The 19,254-nt window shown below is 38.7% G+C and overlaps 1 protein-coding gene across 7 annotated transcripts in view; it reads left to right on the top strand.

Moving 5' to 3' along the window:
• Positions 1-19,254, top strand: part of PTPRK (protein tyrosine phosphatase receptor type K) — a 584,676-nt gene that overhangs the window by 536,016 nt on the left and 29,406 nt on the right. For 3 of the 7 annotated variants that reach the window (XM_075924131.1, XM_075924133.1, XM_075924135.1), the window contains exons 14-16: positions 7,069-7,207; positions 13,938-14,098; positions 16,008-16,043. In XM_075924131.1, coding sequence (XP_075780246.1) covers positions 7,069-7,207; positions 13,938-14,098; positions 16,008-16,043 — 336 coding nt within the window. The remainder of the gene's footprint in view (positions 1-7,068; positions 7,208-13,937; positions 14,099-16,007; positions 16,044-19,254) is intronic. The other 4 variants (XM_075924134.1, XM_075924136.1, XM_075924132.1 and 1 more) reach the window with 3 other exon arrangements.

Below are 19,254 nucleotides of genomic sequence, written 5' to 3'. Positions count from 1 at the left end.
TTGTCTCCACAATCTTATTCTTAGTCTACTGTTATTTAATGTACACATATGTCATGATCTGAGCACTTTGCCTCTTAGTAGTTCTCAATACTTGAAGGCTCACTCTTCAAATAACTGGCAGTTTGCTGAAATTACATTCAGACTGACAACTTCAAAAACAGGAAATTGCCATTGTTTTGGGGACATTCCCAAACTAATCTCTGTTTAGTCCCAAACAGAAAGGAACACTTAATTCTCTGTTCATATGCCTTTTGGGAGAAGAGGTGACTTCAGTGTTTTCACTGAAATAAATTGCCTATGGCAGTGTTTCCCAGTTGGTGCTCCGGGGAACCCTGGGGCTCCGCAAAGCAAAACTAGGGGTTCCGCGAGGAACCGGCACTCCCCCGCCCCCTCTGAAAGAGAGAGAGAGAGAGAGCTGGCTAGCCAGGAGAGGTATGGACAGCGAGTTGTATGGGCTCGTGGTGCCCATGCTCCACCAATATTTGGAGCTGGAGAAGGCCCCGGCCTCCCCCGCGCGTCCTCCCACCCTGGCCCCAGAGCGTCTCTCCCCCGACCCTGTCCCTGTCCCGTCCCTGCCGTGCACAACCTTCACTGAGCTCACCCTTGCTGGCTGCTGCTGTCCTGTGCGGCGTGCTCAACGCGGTAGGCAGGGAGATGCCCAGGCGTGACGTAATGTCATGGCCCGGGATTTTAAAACTGCTGGGTGCTGCATTGCTCCGTGTGGCTGAGTTCGGGTTCAGAGTCCGGGGACGGAGCGCAGACTTCAGCCCCGCAAAGTGGAAAGTAGAGGAAGGGGAAGGGCTGGGAGAGGAAGGGGCTTGTGCAGAGGGGCAGGAGAGAGGGGGAAGGCCGGGGCCTGCTCCAGCTCCAAATATTGGTGGAGCATGGGCACCACAGGCCCATACAACTCGCTGCCCATACCTTTCATGGCTAGCCAGCTCTCTCTCTCTTTCAGAGGGGGTGAGGGAGTGCTGGCTCCTCGCGGAACCCCTAGTTTTGCTTCGCGGAACCCCAGGGTTCCCCGGAGCACCAATTGGGAAACACTGGTATAGAGAGGGCAAGACAGAAGGCAGAGCTTTGGTGGGGGGAGATAAGACTGTGGGAAGAGGGGGGGAGAATGTGAGGGTCAGATATAGCCTTTTGTTCTCTCCCTAGCCACCACCACTACCAGGCCCAGCCAAAGAGTTTACGGGGCCCAAGGCAGTGTGGCTGAGCTGCACGTCCATGTGGCTTACAGTCAGGGTAGCGAGTGAGCGGCTGGGTGGGCGGGGCTGGGAGCTGGGCAGTGCAGGGCCCTGAATGCGTGGGACCCAAGGCAACCGCTTCACTCGCCTTGCCCAAGGGCCAGGCCCGTCCCCAAGTGCCAGAGGCCTTTTTTTCCTCTTTCTAGCTTCCCCAGCTGCCGGGGGACTTTTTTCTTCTCTCTCCCTCTCTCTTTCTCTACTTCCCCCCCCCCCCCCCCCCCCCCGCTGTGCTGCAGCCAAGGGCCAGGAAGGGGAAAGGGGTTTGGAGTAGGAGGACTACTTACTCAGTGTTCTGACAGACAAGATGGCAAAGCCCCAGTCCTGCTGGCCACTGACTTGGTGGTACTGCTACCCACACAGTGTACACTCCACAGGATAGCTCTCACCTGAGGGCCTGTCCCCCCTACCTCATTTCATGCTCCTCCGAATAGCATCCCTCCCTTTGCATGTTATGGAAAACAGTCCTTTTCCTGGGGCGTCCAGTTGTCTGGCACAACCAAATCCTGACGTGTGTGTGTGAGAGAGAGAGAGAGAGAGAGAGATCGCTCTGAAATGATGGCAACCAGAGAATAAAAAGCAGAATGGTCTTTCTGGTCAGATAATTAAAACAGAGAACAAGGCACTCAGAAAAAGAGCTGCTTATAAGTAGGGATGTAAGCGACTAGTCAACTATCTGATAAGCATAAGCTTGTTGGATAGTCAACTAGTCACTTCCCACTCCTTGCCACAAGGTCGGGAACAGAAGCCTGTGCTGGAGGGAGGCAGCTTAAAAGCCAGTTCCCCTCCAGTCCATCTCTGCAGGAGACAGTGGAGTACTGGGGACCAAGAGTGAGCCAGGAATCAGCTCTTAACACATTTAAAAAGCAGAAGCACAACCTTTTGAAATGTATTATGAGCCAGCAGGTGTGCAGTGGGGGTACCCAGCTGTCTGTTAATACATTTAAAAGGCTGGTGTGCAGTGGGGGAGACCTGGCTGCTGGCTTTTAATGCATTTAAAAGGCAGAACAGCAGTGGGGTTAGCACCTGGGACCAGGAGCCAACTCCATTGCAGGTTCCCCACTTATCGACTAATTGACTAGTCGATGGAAATTCCATTGACTATTTGATTAGTTGATTAAACTAAATTTAACGTCCCTACTTCTAAGAAAAACTTGTTTGTATTTCTCACAGAACATCTCCCCATAATAGATTGACTCATTACCTGAGTTATATGGAATACCCATTCTATATAATCTTACCTTAATTTTGGCTTTTAAACCTATTCAGTCATCTTTTCATTTTAATTACCAGTTTTATAGTAGAACCATAAAATCATAGTGCAAAACAGTTTTTCTTGACCAAATGCCTCTGGACTTACTCATGGTACATAGTTACACTACTACTGCATAACATGGTGAATACTCAAAAACATATGCAAACCAAAAACTAACATGCGAACAAGGCATAACATAAACAGCAGCATCATACACAAGTCATAGTATATATCCCCCATCACAGAGAAGGACAACCAAGCATAAAATGTTATGAGTGTTAGAGGAAAAACACCAGGTTAAGAGGTTATAGATTCAAGCTTGTACATAATAATCTGGATTTAAAAGTGGCTTTTAGAAGGATGACTGTTCAGTAATAGTATCCTATAAACAGCCTTTCAAATTCTATTTGTCTTTTCTACTTGGATAACTCTGTTTAGGTGATGGAGTAGAACATCATTATTATTTTTCCCAACACCATCTCCTTAGTAAGGGTAGGTGAGTAGATTTTATGCTTAGACTCATACATTTTCTGATTGTGGAAGGTTGCTTGTGAATATTGAGCTCCAGAAGGAAGGAGAACACAGATAAGAGATGTGCTATAGCTGATGCTCATACACGGTGATACCTACCATTGATCATAGAATACTAGGACTGGAAGGGACCTCGAGAGGTCATCGAGTCCAGTCCCCTGCCCTCATGGCAGGACCAAATACTGTCTAGACCATCCCTGATAGACATTTATATAACCTACTCTTAAATATCTCCAGAGATGGACATTCCACAACCTCCCTGGGCAATTTATTCAATGTTTGATTAACCTGACAGTTAGGAACTTTTTCCTAATGTCCAACCTAAACCTCCCTTGCTGCAGTTTAAGCCCATTGCTTCTTGTTCTATCCCCAGGGGCCAAGATGAACAAGTTTTCTCCCTCCTTCTCATGACACCCTTTTAGATACCTGAAAACGGCTATCATGTCCCCCTCAGTCTTTTCTTTTCTAAACTAAACAAACTCAATTCTTTCAGCCTTCCTTCATAGGTCATGTCCTCTAGACCTTTTATCATTCTTGTAGCTCTTCTCTGGACCCTGTCCAATTTCTCCATAATTATCATATCCAACATAGAGTTCCATTATGTACATTGGTGTTGAATTTTGAGGTGATTTTGTTGAGTATGTAATAAAAATTAGTTTTTAAAAGAAGTTTAAAGTGGCTGCATATATCAGAAGATCAAGGGAAATTATCTTTCCACTGATATTGTCTATAGAAGGGAAATTTGCCACCTTCATCGGACAGTCAAGATCTTACCATCATTTAGGGCATCTCATCACTACAGTCTAAATGGGAGTCACTGAGATTGATTCTGTGGTGGTGCTTTAATGGGTCTCATGAAGACATAGGTGTCCGAGACAGAAAATCAGAAATGGCTGCCTGTCGCAGGGAGCCATAGCCTGTAATACCTCTAAGGCTGGTATAGGGGGCTCTGTCTGTGAGGTGGAGTGTTTTCCATATAAGGGCATGTAAATTAATAATCTTCCCTTACTCGCTCCACCCATTGCAGTGAAAGATCAGCCAATGGGCTGATTTGTGCTCAGGCCTGCTACTCCACCCACTGCAGCAAAAACCAACCTATGGGGTGATAAGTTCACAGGCAATAAAACAGGCAGGCAGCCCCTCTCTCACTGGGGATTCGCATCGAGTGAACGCCTGGCCTGATCACCCAGACACCTTGCACCCCCCGCTCTCGAGTCTTACTGAGCGTACTCCAAGTTGAAATAGTTTATGAGCATGTGACCGGTACTTGTGTTCCTGCTGTCTCCAGAACTGGTATAACCCCCGCCTCCCCGCCATCATCCCTATCCTAATTGATTTTTTAGTTGTCCTTATTGCTTGTCAAGTGACAGTGGCTAAAAAGTTACTAAGTTAGTTTATAAATAGTTGTGGTTTAGGTTTTTTACTGTTTCCTTGTATAAAGTTGTGTAAATAATCAGCCCTATGAGCAATACCAGTGTTAATTCAACTGTTCCTAACCCCTGGGCAGTTATTGGGAATTATTGTGATTTAGAAAAGCCTCAGGGAATTGTTTTGTGTTGTCTGGCAATCTGTTTAATTTTTGTTCTGATGATTGTCTGGCGCCATCAAAATAAAATCAGTCAGGTCCCGAGGGTGCCAAATAAGAGAGATCCAACTTGTATAGGGTCCCATTCCACTGTAGTCTTATTTCCTATTATTATTAAAGTGTACAATAAGCAATACTGACTGTTACTTCAGACTCTTTAATGTAAAATAACATGTGTGAACATGCAATGGATTTCCATCTGGGCCTTAGCAGTTTATTTTGAATAGTTACAAAGATAATTCTCATAGAATATAGCCAATAAAACACATTCACATATGTCATATGTGTCACCTTAGCCAGAATGATAGGTAAATTTCTGAAGCAATCTTCTATTCAGATTGCTTGAGAAACAATTAATTGCTGAATTTGTGCAATGGCTTTTGAAAATGAGATAGCAGGCTGATGAGGAGGTACCTTTTAATGAAACTCAAGTAGTATGGTTACTATAGTAAAGGTTAATATAACTGAGCTCTTCATCTTTCTCTCCAGTCACACTCCTCTGCCTCCTTTCTAAGTCACCAGGAAAATGCAAACATTCTTCCAGTGAGTCAAGCCTGTATTTTACCTGTCATCTTTGCGTCAGTCCTCTCTTTTGATGATCACATTCATGCTAAAACTTCTCTCATTCTTGCTACACAGGAAGTCCTTTGCTGTCAGTCCACCTAGCTAAAAGTTTTGTATCTTGTATCTTGACTACTAAAACTTCCTAGCTATGCATGGCACAGGCCATCTAATCCCACTTCAATTTGATTGATTTTTTTAAAAAGCTATTGTTTTTAATCTCCTTAGCTCATTGTTCTGAGTACGTCTCTCCACACTTCTCTTTACATTTAAGACAATTCAGAGTATGACCTTTTTTTTTTAGTCCTGACTCTAATACATTATCTAGAACCTTCTACCTCCCCCATCCGCTCTGCTAGGGATTTCCGTGCCCATTGGTAAAATTTTCTACTTTGGTGCTTTCTTTATGCTCTGTGTCGTAGAGGATCAGTTCCCCTTTAAATGCCATTAAATCACATATTATCTTTCGTCAAGTACATCTATAAAATTCATCCTTGTTATGGTGCCCATAAAACACTTAATAATGGCTAAGCAGTTAGAGTGCTATTCTATTTATGATAAATATGATTATTTTATTAGCATATTACAACCTCTTGGGGGAGGGGAGTTTTGAGTCTGGTTCTGGCAGCACTTCATAGTGATATTACTCTGGATTGTGTCACTCAAGGCAGGAGTCACTGCCCACATTGCCCAACAGTGAGAGTCAGTGACTGGGGAGGGGAACCCAGACCCTCCTTGCTCTACCAGATTCCAACCCTGAGCCCTATAAATAGTAGTTCAGAATGTGTTGCCAAGGGCATCAGGCGACCCTGTGCATGCTCCGTGAGCCACTTTCTTCTCCAGTGTCTGTTCCTCTGTTGGTACCACTGGTTCACCTCTGGTCCCTTCTGGAGTCCTCTCTGTCCATACTCCAGTAGGTCTTCCTCTTTCAGTTGCCTTTTGTTGTTGACGACCTCCAAATGTATGAGGGGATATGTTAGGACACAGAGGTTCTGACTGTTAGGCCGATAGTGGCTTGTCATTGAGGTTTGGGCCTAGCCAAATAGGGCCTCCCTTGTTCTGTCTGCCCTGAATGATCTGAGCTGCTCTCCTTTGAACTCTTCCTCTCTGTGAGCATGCCTAGCAGGGATATCTGGGCAAGGTTTTATGGCCATTCCATAGCCCTTTCCTTTACCATTGTGAGGTTTGTGCACCCTCTCACTCATCCCTGTCCACTTCCCCATTTGCTTTGTCCATCTGTTGTGCGTCATCAGAACTATATGCCAAAACTGTAAGTTATTTAGCATTGCCCCGATGATCCTTGTTATATGTGTTCAAGTCTTACCACTTAGATCCCTGACTGAAAGCTCTAGACCAGTGTTTCTCAAAGTGGTCTGCTGATCCACTCTGAAAAACCAGCTAACTGGCTGCTTCTGTTTTATTTACCAGTTCCAAAGCCACAAAGACACGCGGCTTCCACTGGCTTCAATTCGCAGCTTGCAGCCAAGGGGAGCCACAGGAAGTGGTGTGGGCCAGGCCGCAAATCATGCAGCATTCCTCTAATACTCATTTTTAGGCACTATTTGAGCTGGGAGCGGGGAGGAATTGTAAGGAAAGTAATAATACTGATGTTGGGTGTAGGTTGAAGTGCATTAAAACACATTTGCTGTCTGTTCTTTTAGTAGTAATATTTGTTTTAAACTATATATATGCATTTGTACTTTAGGCGAATACATTATACACATGCTATATAGCACATGTGATGTATCTATAGAAGTTCACAAGGTGTTTGTGCATGTGTTTGTGTACTGTATTAACAGAATGTAGAAACTGTCTTTAAAGAGCTTTTAGCTCATAATAATTTTCCTGTCAGTGGTAATTATATGCTTTCAGTAACTTTTTTTTAATTCATTTAGCAGCTGCAACAGAAGAACCAGAGGTGATTCCAGACCCAGCCAAGCAGACAGATCGAGTGGTGAAAATAGCAGGAATAAGTGCTGGAATTCTGGTATTCATCCTCCTCCTCCTGGTTGTCATATTCATTGTCAAAAAAAGGTAAGACTATTAAATTTTCCTATCTCCTCCTGTTTTTTCTATTCTGAATAATCCAAAAATATTCTTTCACAGAACCATTTTAGGGAAAGAGTTATCAGGACCAGTAGCTGAATAAAATATAAGCTCCGTATTTGAGTAGATTCTTATTTCCTCTTAGTAGTTACTGGTATACTGGTTTTATACTAAATCTTCAGTTATATAGGATTAAAATAAGGATTGTTGTTATTTTAAGGTCTAGTGTCTATATTTGTTTGTTATTCATTTCCAAATAGCTTTAAGTTTAAAGTTGTAAAAGTATTTACGAGCACATAGAAAAGTTAAAATGCACAGACTCTTATTTACCTTCCATATTGCAAACTAGATTTGATCCTTATATGTCCTTTGTTAAAAATCATCTGGCTTTTGTTGCGAATGATTTTAAATATTTTTATGTATTTGGCTCCATTTTTGTAAATCTATAAAGTATTTTTTTAATTACATCACTATAAAATTATCTAGTGAGTCCTTAGGACATTATTTTTTTAAATATTATTCTGAATAAAATTCATTTGCTTAGTGTGCTTCATAGCCAGAAAATAAGCAATAGCGCCATCTTTTGGAGTTATAAAATAAATTCTATACAAAAGGCTAATTTCATTTACAAGATACTCTTGTGCATTAAAATATGCTTGACTTTTCAAAACTTTCAACTTAGCCTCACATAAAATTTCATAATCTTTTTCTTAGTGAGAAGATCTTAATACAAATAATGAGTCCCTCATCTCATTCCCTTTTTTCCCCTATATCCAATCTTTCACCCCAATCCATTTTGGGATGCACAAACCAGTATGTCCTGCTTAGAATGAGATTTTCTTCTTCCAGAAGTTTGTGCATTGCAGTCTTTCCCTCTACCCCCTAAAATTCTTAACAGAGAAAATATTTGTACATACTGCATATGTTAAACTGAAATGAAGTTTTCTATTATTTTTTAAAGTAGAAAAACAATAAAATTGTGCCTAAGATCTATACTATATGTATAATTAATGGTTTCCATTAGATTTTTTTTAATGTATTGCCTCTTTACAATTACCCCTGGAGATATATAACTTGGAGAAGAAACGTCTTCATTAGAAACATTAGGTACGCTTATAGTGTTCTATGTTAGTTAGCTACTAATGTATGTAAGTAAAATATGTACTTTTCTCTGTTGTCTACCTCTGTGGTTGAGAATTCTATGCATATACAAAAGAGCAAGTCAAAATATTTTTAAAAGACATAACATTTATTATTTTCTCTATTTACATAAATTGTGAAGAGTGACGTATAGCTTTTTCAGCTTTCAGCAAGTAATTTTGCTTCATCTGTATTGCAAGATATATCTCTGAGGCATATCCTTTCACTGGGGTCTCCTTATACTTGATACAAGATTTCATATGACTGGCTCCCCATTGTATATTATCAGTCCCTTCCAAAGGGGATTGGTTAATCTTATGGATAAGAATTGCATAAAACTTCAAGGGGTGTATGAAAACATTCATTAGCAGATGTGGTTTTTTATTACATTCAGAGCTTTTCTGAACTCTTGCTTTCACTAGTTTTTAAGTGAACCTTCAATTCCTAATGTATTAATTTGCTTATTGAAGATAAATTAACAACATCATTTAAAAGATGCTTTAAAACTTTTCTCCCAGTATGCAACCCTGAAACCAATTAGAAGTCATACTTGATCATCTGTCTAAAAATGTGTAACACATTTAAACTCCTGTAACATTCTGTATTCAAAATAGGTGAGAAAATTAACCTATTTAATGAATATTTAATGTTTAGTAATTTTTTACCGTGATGGTTTAATTGGTCATCTGCTGAATATATAATAGATCTTTCAGTCGTTTCCCCTCCTCCCCCCAGGAAAAGTGCACAGTTTTTTAGATCAACTCTTAGTCAAGGTCATTTACAACAAATACATAAAATATTAAGACAATGGTATACACATACCTAAGTTAATTCAGTCCCGCTGGTGAACAACAGTTTGTATAATAAATCTATGAACAGCTCTCTCTCTCTCTCGTACATGTGTACACACACACACACACACACACTTCAGTTAGGTTTGGCGGGATTATAAATTACATATCAGTTTACACAACCAATGGTTCCATAATGTAGTATCCCTTTTTATACCTGAGATTGATTATAACCTATTACATAGAAAAAGTGACAGTACAATGAGTTTACTCATTCCCATGGGTTTAAGAAGTCTCATGCGAACACAGATCTCTAAATTTGATTAAATGTGGCTTTATCTTTTAATGAAGAAAAAATCGGAGTGGTAAGCTGTTCTCTTAATGATTTCACAAGTCTGAGACATGTTTTATGTTTCATGTTTGCCTGAACATTTTGTTCAAATTGGTTTATGTTCAACTGGATGAAACTATATTGGCTCTTACACAGTGTTACAAAGTAATCAAACTAAGAAAAGGGATACTGCATCTTTCAAATAGCAATGCCAATTTTTTAATGGTTGAACTATTTCCAAATGTGCTTCATTTCCTTCCATTTGTTTACCTTCCATATTTTAAATGCTTTAGCATGCATACATCAATATTTCTAACTGTTAAGATTTAAAAATATACACTATATGTTTGCATTCAGCAAATGTGTATATTAGTATACACATACCTCTGCTGTAAACTGTGTATTGTGTGTGGTATGAATGTATACATATATGTACATACAGTATATATATGTACACCTGTGTACCAGTAAAGACTTTAAAATGTCTTCATGAAATTTAGTCATTTTCTGACCAAGCATATTAATACAGTCTTTAGTTTTTGTAACTGAAAAGTAAGAAGCATATTTACTGCACAGTCTTTGTACACAGCTATTCCATTTGTCATGACATTTAGGTAGTAATTGATCATCATACTATGCTGAACTTCATGTTGAAAATACACAATCCATTTAATTTTCCATTTTTGGCAATAGATTAAATGTCAGCATGTAATTTTCTCAAGTGATCTTTTTCTAAAAACCAAATCATTTTTATATGCTAGTGTATTTTTTTAATTGCATGGCAAAGTGAAGCTAATCAGTGCATGAGCGAGTTGAAATGCTAACTAAAAAAACATGAATTTTTCAATTTTTTTAAACGCACATTTCTCTGCTTTGTTCAGTGTGACAGAGTCACGCTTTTCATTCACCATTGCTTCTCTTTTTCCACTGTCTGTGATTTGCTTGCCAGGAGGAGCTACTATTCTTACTCCTACTATCTGTAAGTAGAAAATGGGTGACTTACTACTTTACATGTTTTAAAGATGCAGTATCCCTTTTAAAAAAATAGTTTTTATAATTTTGCTAAATTTCAATTTTTGATACACTTCCTTGGTCTTATGGGGTATAAAGATTCCCTCGTGGTTTTCCTATTTTGTCTTGTTTTTTTTTAAAGGGATATTGTATTTATAACTGTGTGTTGATTTTTACTTTTTGCCTTTTTTCCATATTATCATTTTAGTTAGTATAGCCACATTTTGATTTGCATTCTATATCAAACTTACACATACTAAAAATGTCTTGTGTAATAGCTATCCCATAGGAAGCCATGGTTGTGAATCACTATTTTTTGTTTTGTTTTTATTTAATATGAATAAATCAATGTAGAGAAGATACATTTGCAGCCAATACTGCATAACACCTGTATTATGCAAATCAGATGTAGACATCTAATATGTAAACAGGCTCTTGCGTGCTGCCTGGAGGGCAGAATATTTGCAGTAGTGGGAGCAACAATGGGAATTGTTTTTACAAAAATGTTGGTATGCAAGATTTTTCTCTGCTGTTTATAAGAAAATCTGCATATACAAGTCCAAGTATTTTATATTGTACAGCAGAAACTTTGCTTCACTGTAACAGAATATATTTATTTTTGTGTCAGCCAAATGAATTTTTGTAGATCTGTAATGATGTAGGTATTTTAAGGATATGCATAAGTTCCTTTTGTTGAATTCAAAAGGACTAAAGCATGTGTTCACATAGTACCTGATTATGGTTGCTCTTCCATATTTTTGTTTAAGCAGGTTATTTACTTGACTTAACTTTTGCAGTTTATTAAAATATGTACAGTGCTGTAAACTATCACTGCATTCTCTACATCACTGTGATGAGTTATAATTTCATTGATAAGTAAGTATTGCTTCAGCCAAAGATAATTTAGTGCACAGGTTCATACTATGATAGAGCACTTTTCCCCTTTTAACACCCACTGAAACACCCACCTGCCTTAGGTGTATGCACTGGGATCCTTTGATAGTTAATGACAGACAATTTACACTTCTGTCAGTCTCAAGTAGTTGCATTATAAATTGCTTAACTGTCTGACTGAATGTGCCTTTAGAAAACATCAAACCTACAAGGAGTCCATAGATGGTAATGAGACACACATGGCCCTTTTTTGAGGAAGCTGACACAGAGCAGAAGAATTAGTAAAATACAGTTATACATTAATAAGCTGTAAAGCTTTTCAGTGGCTACTGATTTATGTGACATAGCTTGCAATTTTTTTTCAAAGTGGTGTTTTAAAATGGGGCTTAGTCTAGCTGAGAGATTAAATTTATCAACCTTTATTGTTCCTTTCCAGAAATGGCCTTAAAACTGGGAGCCTTCCAAACGAGAGCAGTAATGCACGGAAAATATTTGAAAGGCTTTGATACTAGAAAACTAGAATCTAGGGTAGAAATGCCAGTTTCAGGGAAGCTTTGACAGAATTAGAGAGCAGTAATAAATCTGAACAATATTCAGTTCTCAAACTTGTATTTTTAGCTATACAATTCAGAATACTATAACTTTTGCAGGTGATAAATGTAAAGGTTTTTTTAGCTGGATTATTGTATCAACAGACTTTGCTAATTACTCTAAAAATGCATGGAGAAAATCCATATCATAAAGTCTTCTAAAGAGATGCCAAAATGTATTATTCACTAATGGAATAATGTGAACACTTTTATTCTGGACATTAGAATTCTCAATTTTTGACCTCGAGGGCTTTAATTAAAGAATAATAGTCTTCCCTAACAGGTTGTTAGGATGAAAATGTCAAGGAGATTAAGGAGTTAGATTAACCTAAAAATCTTTCCTTCTTGATTATATACTTGGAGACCAGTTCTCAGGTCTACTCTGCCTTGTCTATTTGCAACTCTTCTTGGTGTGCCTTAACAGCTAAATCAAGTTTTTTAAACCTGTGAAACAGACTACAAAGGACTTAGTATCTAGTGGAGAGACAGCCCCATTTCCTATTCCTATTCCAGGGTAGATCATATCCATATGGTAATTTGTCATAAATTCTTGCACATGCCACGCTGATGCCATGTATAACCTACAGTAGTGTAACCTTGAAAAACAACAAATGGTCTGGTAGCTCTTTATAGACTAACAAAACATGTAGATGGTATCATGAGCTTTCATGGGGACAGCCCACTTCTTCAGATGACTGGAGTTTTGTGTTCTTCACCAACTTCTCCTGTATAGCTGCAGAATATTGAAATTTTGCAGACAACACTACAAGGCTCTAAAAAAATATATCTAATGAAATATGTGATAGATATGCAAATTGTAAAAGCATTTAACAGTATGGTAATATCCTTGCTTTTCCACAGAGCTGTTTTTTAAATGAGATTTTCAACATATAGTATTTGCTCTTTTCTACATGGTGTTTTTATTTCATCCAAGAAGACCAGGCTACCCCCTGAAGCTTCCTAACTTGTTACTGTTAGCTTTGAGCTATAATTGCTACAATTCCAATTTTGAATATTTATCATGTTTATTAATAAATTGTATGTAGCTCACTCATAAAGAACACTTCATATAATACTGTACCTTGCACTTTTAAGACTTTAAATACAGGCCATTTTGACACTGTCAGCTCTGACTGCAAAGGGCAATGAATCACTTGCAGTGTTGCAATTATAAAAAGAGTTTCTTGCATAATTCCTCACCGTACAGTTCAGGGACACTGTTAAATTTTGGTTAATGTGTGTGTGATAGATTTACAGTCTGAGGTTGCTAATTCAAATATAAGTTTCTCAAACTGCATAAAAATACAGATTTTTCTGAACAAAAATGTTAGCATCAGGAAAAATAAGGAAATATCATACCATTTAGCATTTTGTATATAAATGAAAGGAGTAACTCCTAACACAAAGTGTACTATTAATGTGCATTGGGTAATTATATTGTGGTGGTGGATTTTTTTGACCAATAAAGTAATCTCAGTGGTAAAATGATTTTTCCCTAATAGAAAGATCAGGGAAATGAATTATCCAAGTATAAAATCAAAATGTAGACTTAATGGGGATGACTGATAAAGTTTCATGTACAGATTCTATTTGTTTATCATTCTAGTTTAAATACAGTTACACTGTCTTAATTTGCATATATTACAGGGTAGGAAAATAAGAACTTGTGTATTAAAGTATTTATGCAGTGTATCTATGCACATATATGTGTGTGTGTGTTTGTATATATATGCATATTCTCATGTATAAGAATATGAATATAATTCATTTTTATATATATTCACTTTATTTTATATATATAAATAAAAAATCAGGATAAGCAGCTATGCTTATTGGAACATTGGTCAATGCTTGTTGCTACCAACCCTCACCCACATGCACCAACATTAATTACTATTGCAGATGTTAATGTTTCATCAAATATTAAGGTGGTTTGTTTTGTTTTTTTCTTGGCTGGGCAGCAAACTTGCTAAGAAACGCAAGGATGCCATGGGGAACACCAGACAAGAAATGACACACATGGTGAACGCGATGGATAGGAGTTATGCTGATCAGAGCACCCTTCATGCAGAGGATCCCCTCTCAATCACATTTATGGACTCTCATAACTTCAACCCCAGATGTAAGTACAACAGTGATAGAGCCTATTGACTGTAGTTGGCTATGAGAGTATAAGAAAGGCAGATTAGTGTTCTTTTCTGGATTGCAGCATACAGCAGTAGTTGTCAACATGGGCTGTGTAGGGGTGTTCCAGGGGCACATCAGCTCATCTCCAACATGCTACTTGAAAAACGCTTGTGATGTCACTGCAAACTGAAATTCCATATAAGCAAGTACTTATTTATACAGCTAGCTCTATATACTATACACTGAAATTTAAATATACTATTTATATTCCAGTCCATTTATTTCATAATTATATGGTAAATATGAGAAAGTAACCCAATGTTTCAGTAATAGAGTGCTGTGACATTTTGTATTTTTAGGTCTAATTTTGTAAGCAAGCAGTTTTTACGTGTTGTGAAACATGGGGTACACACGATAAATTTAACTCCTGAAAGGGGTATAGTAGTCTGGAATAGTTTGTAAGACTTATAAATGTAGGTTTCAGTGGGAGATAAGAGAAATAAGTGTTTAGAAAAAATGCTTGTGAATAATAGATTGGGAGTATTTTTCCCGAGGAGTGTGTCATGTTGTTAGATATACCTGCAGTTAGCTATAGTTAGTACTGATTAGTATATTTTCATGAGCTCCAAATCAAGAAGAATCAGGGTCTGTATTGGTACTTGAAAATACTTCATGATTCATTTCAGAACTAAGTAGTAATTATAACAGTGATCTTTGATCTGTTCTATTATAGCTCCTCAATATTGTTGGAGAAAATTTAAAATGTAGATGATAATGTAAAAAAAGTAGGGTTTTTTTAATTTTCTCTACTGGAACCAGTTAAAACTCTGAATAGAAACACTCTTGGCAGTTTGGCAGCTATGTGCTACATTGTGATCTAGGAAACAAATTTGGTGATGACCTTAGGACTTACTGTTCAGGTCCGTAAAGCACAATATGCTGTGGAGATGACATTCGTTGAGTATCTCCTATTCAATTCAAGTTTAATACCAACCTAGTGCTTGCCATTTCTTTATGGAATTAAGGTGTTATAATAGTGACTGTACACAGTTGGCCAGAATTTTTCTAGTAAATGCTAATTCATCAGAATCTAAATAGAACTGAGGCAAGGCTCCTATGGGACCCTTCCTGATGGGCACATTTGGAAACCTGCCTGGTTTCCTGCTACCTCTCTCACCCAGCTCCTCAGCAGCAGGTCTGGAAGCCCTGGGAATGTTGACTTTCAGGCTTCCAGGGTCTGTAGTTTTGGAGCAGCCAACCAGGCAGATTGTCCTATTGCTCCAACTTTATTCCATTTTGTAGAAAATTTTGAATTTGTTTGTTCTCATTCCAAATCAGAACAAAATCTGATTTTGAAATATCAAAATCTTCCATGAAATGGAATACGTTTCTCCCAACAGCTCTAATCATAGCCTGTTAAATTCTGGCACTTTTAACTAAGCTATGGTCACATCAGTGTGTGTTAGTTTTCCCTATACTTACTATGGAAAATATCTTGAATATACAAATAATGAGACTATTAACTGCAAAAAGATATTTAGTTTTCTAAGATGATTGTCAAGCTTTGTAAATAATGGATTTGGGGTATTTGGGTAAATATTGCACATTATGAGATGGGTTTGGTTAAAAAGGAAGGGCATAGTTCTGTAAAAGTAAACTATTATGCAACTTCTAATGAAGACTAATGTGTCTGAAGTTTAGTTTGTCTTAGCTCTTCATATAATTATATCACATATAAAGAGAGAACCTGTCCCCTCTCTTACGAATGACATCCAGTAACGTGGAAGTATACATTCTCTGGAAGAATAGGCATTTCACTGTGCATTTTACCCTGTTGTTTTTTCTTCTTAAAAATACACTAATTGAGGGTATTGTATTTCTTCATGAGCTTTGTTTTCCTGCAGTGCCCAATGATCCACTTGTGCCGACTGCTGTGTTAGGTGAGGACCTAGTCCTTCATCTTCTGTTTCTGCATGGATTTCATCACCTTGCATGGTTTATAGCTCTGTCAACAAATACATTGTATGCAGTGTTGAAGCTCTTCGCTTCAGATAGCATTAATAGATAGCCAAGCTACAATGTGGCCATAGTCAACTCTATTCTCAGTTTGTCAGCTCAGTTAAAGTTGAAATGTGTCAATGCAAAAACAAAAATTCTTGCATTTAAAATTACTCCCATTGCTAAGTGAATGGAGCAAAATGATAACTCTTGGAAAATGTTACTGGTATTTATCTCCCTATGGCACTAGACCTAATCCAGATGACTTGATCTGTGAGACTAGAACCTGGGGGAGAACCTCTGTTACGATGAGAGAACATCCCAGGCTCTATTTTCTAACTAAAGAATGAGGGGAGGTAGAATTAAATATATAATATGCCCGAAAAATTAATAAAATATTGATTTATGCTTTTCACCCATGCAATTAGTTTTCAAATGCCCTCTAGTCATAGGCAGTGATGACTTCAGAGTTATAGCAAAAATAGAAGATTTTTTGTTTTGGTTTGGCTTTACAAAAAAAATTGAAACATTTTGTTTTTAGAAAATGTTTAAAAAATTCAGTGGAAAATGAAGTGTGTATGCTATTTTCTGATTTGATATAATCCAATGAATGGTGGTAGAGTTCAGTTAGCTATCATGGCTGCTTTAATATTAAAAAGTCAGGAAAATTAGATTGGATGATATTTAAAAATTGAACTTTCCTTAATGTGTTTCATTGGACTGCTTTCTTTTAATATGCATTATCTCAGGCTTTTACTATTCACATACACAATGTTCAGCTTTATTTGCAATGACATTAGAACTATTGAAACCACTAATCCATTTAGGTGAAACAAATTTCTTGATAGCCGGAGGTAAATCTGTCAAAACTCTGTTGTTAGACATAATTGTGAAGGGCAAGTCCTAGAGGTTAATTGGAAGCGAATTTAATAGTTTCTGTATGTATTCACATCGCAGCATATTTCCATTTGTTTTTCACAAATGAACACTCTTTCATATGACCAGAACTATAGCCAAAGCGTGTTTATAGATTGTAGTGGTTAGATGTTTGAAGAATTTTAGTACGTTTTTCTTGATTGTACATAACATCATCAAGTAGTAAGTTACTCTCATGCTTTTGGTTTTCTTAGATCCATATCACTGTATTGGATTCATTGGAGAGTTCAGCTTAAAATTGATGGTGTGAAATACCCTTTATATTTAAGAAATTATTTGGAATATTATAAAGCCTCATAACACTTAATGCTATTTTTATCTTTTAGTCATTTTCTAATCTAATACAGACTTTAAATAAATGTCTTATCCTTGTTCACTCTTTGTTTTTTGCTGCTTCAATGGGTTAAAGTGCCTATTACTGGTAAGTATATTGAAAGAAACTATAGAAAACTTCACATCAAGAGAACATTTGAAATGTGTTGGGTTTAATATGTACAATGCCACAGTAAAAGTGACTGGTATATGTCACTCATGCTATTAGGTGGTTTAATGAGGCATAAATGTATTGAAATTAACAACTCTTGTGTGACAGCTTGAGGAGTAAGGTTACTTACTACAACATTTCATTTGATACAGCATTCAGGTTTGTGCACTGTTGGCAGAATTGTAGAAAATTTTGAAGTGCAGGGCTCTCTGTCTAAAACCTTGAAGTTCTGGCTACATTGCAAGGGCTTTCTGCTTGCTTCTTTGGAAGGGCCAGGTGTGGGCTAATGGCAAAATCAGCTTTTGCCTAAGAAAACATGAAAACATCAGCAACATTCTTTAAGGGTACATCTAGACTACAAGCCTCTTTCGAAAAAGAGTGTCTAGACATCAAGAAGATTTTTCGAAAAAGCGGCTCGCTTTTTCATGCAATGGTGCCGTTTTTCGAAAGATTACTTTTTAAAAAAGGCATTATTCCTCATAGAATGAGGTTTACCACCATCGACAAAACCACCACATTCTTTCAATTTACTGTCAACAGAACGTGGCGGTAGTCTAGATGCAGTAAGGTTTTTTCCAAAAAAGGCCACTTTTTTCGATAAAACCCTGTAGTCTAGACACACTGTAAGTGCTCAAGTGTCACAATTCAGGTTTCTGTATTTCATTGAGTCTTCCTAAATACAACCTCTGTAGTTTTATTGGAATTTTGGCATTCACCTTTACTTCCTGTGCTAAACAATCAGTAGAATTGCTGTGTGCTATTAAAAAGTAATTGCACTTCACAAAAGAAGTTTACTGCATGTCAGTGGCATAAGAAGTGATCCCTTTCTTGGAGTTTATATATCAGAATAGGTTTGAGTGGTAGGGATGTTAGCTACTGTGTAATTGAATTATCATGTAATTGAATCAAATGTTAGCAATTACGCAGCTATTCGGTAGTCCCCAGTGCAGGGCCAGCAGCCAGTGCGCTCCCAGCCGCAATCCTGGGGAGCTCTCTGCTACCCTGCACTGCTGCCTCTGTATGAGAAGCAGCAGCGTGGGGCAGCAGCAGCCCCTACCTGTGACGGAACTGAGCCCATGAAGCAGCCTCTCCTAGCCAGCATCCCACGGAGCAGCCTTCCCTGGTCTCCCACCCAATGCTGCTGTCTCTTATAGAAACAGCAGCATGGAGGGAGGGGAGAGTGGCTTTTAAGACGGCTCCTTCTCCTCCTCCCTGCTCCCCCATGGAAGGCAGCAAGGGGTGGGAGGTAGTTCCATAAGAGCCAATATGCATGGAGAGCAGGTTTGAAAGCCAGCTTCTTGTGTGTACCAGCTCACACTTGCCCCCCTCACCATGTGTGCTGCTGCCTCTATCATAGCAGTGTGGGCATGGAGGGGGCGGGTCAGGTGGCTTTTAAGCCATCTCCTACCCCCACCCCACTGCCTCTGTGGAAGGCAGCAAAGGGGCGGGAAGCAGCTCCGTGAGAGCCAATACGCATGGAGAAATGGTTTGAAAGCCAGCTTCCCGTGTGTACTGGCTCCCACCTGCCCCCCTCACTCTACATGCTGCTGCCTCTATCATAGGCAGCAGCACGGGGCAGGGCAGGCAGTTCCATGGGATTTGGTTCTTGTGGGGAGTCAGCTTTTGCCAGCTCCTTACGGACACCAGCTCCTGCCTCCCTCTCCTTCCTCTGCCCCCCAGCTGCCTCTGATACAGCAAGGGTGGGGGATGCGTGTAGTCGACAGATTAACTCA

This window comes from Pelodiscus sinensis, chromosome 3 (genome assembly GCF_049634645.1).
Source record: "Pelodiscus sinensis isolate JC-2024 chromosome 3, ASM4963464v1, whole genome shotgun sequence".
NCBI classification, from domain to species: Eukaryota; Metazoa; Chordata; order Testudines; family Trionychidae; genus Pelodiscus; species Pelodiscus sinensis.
Note: the sequence above shows the minus strand (reverse complement) of the source record. Positions and strands in the feature narration are given on the sequence as shown.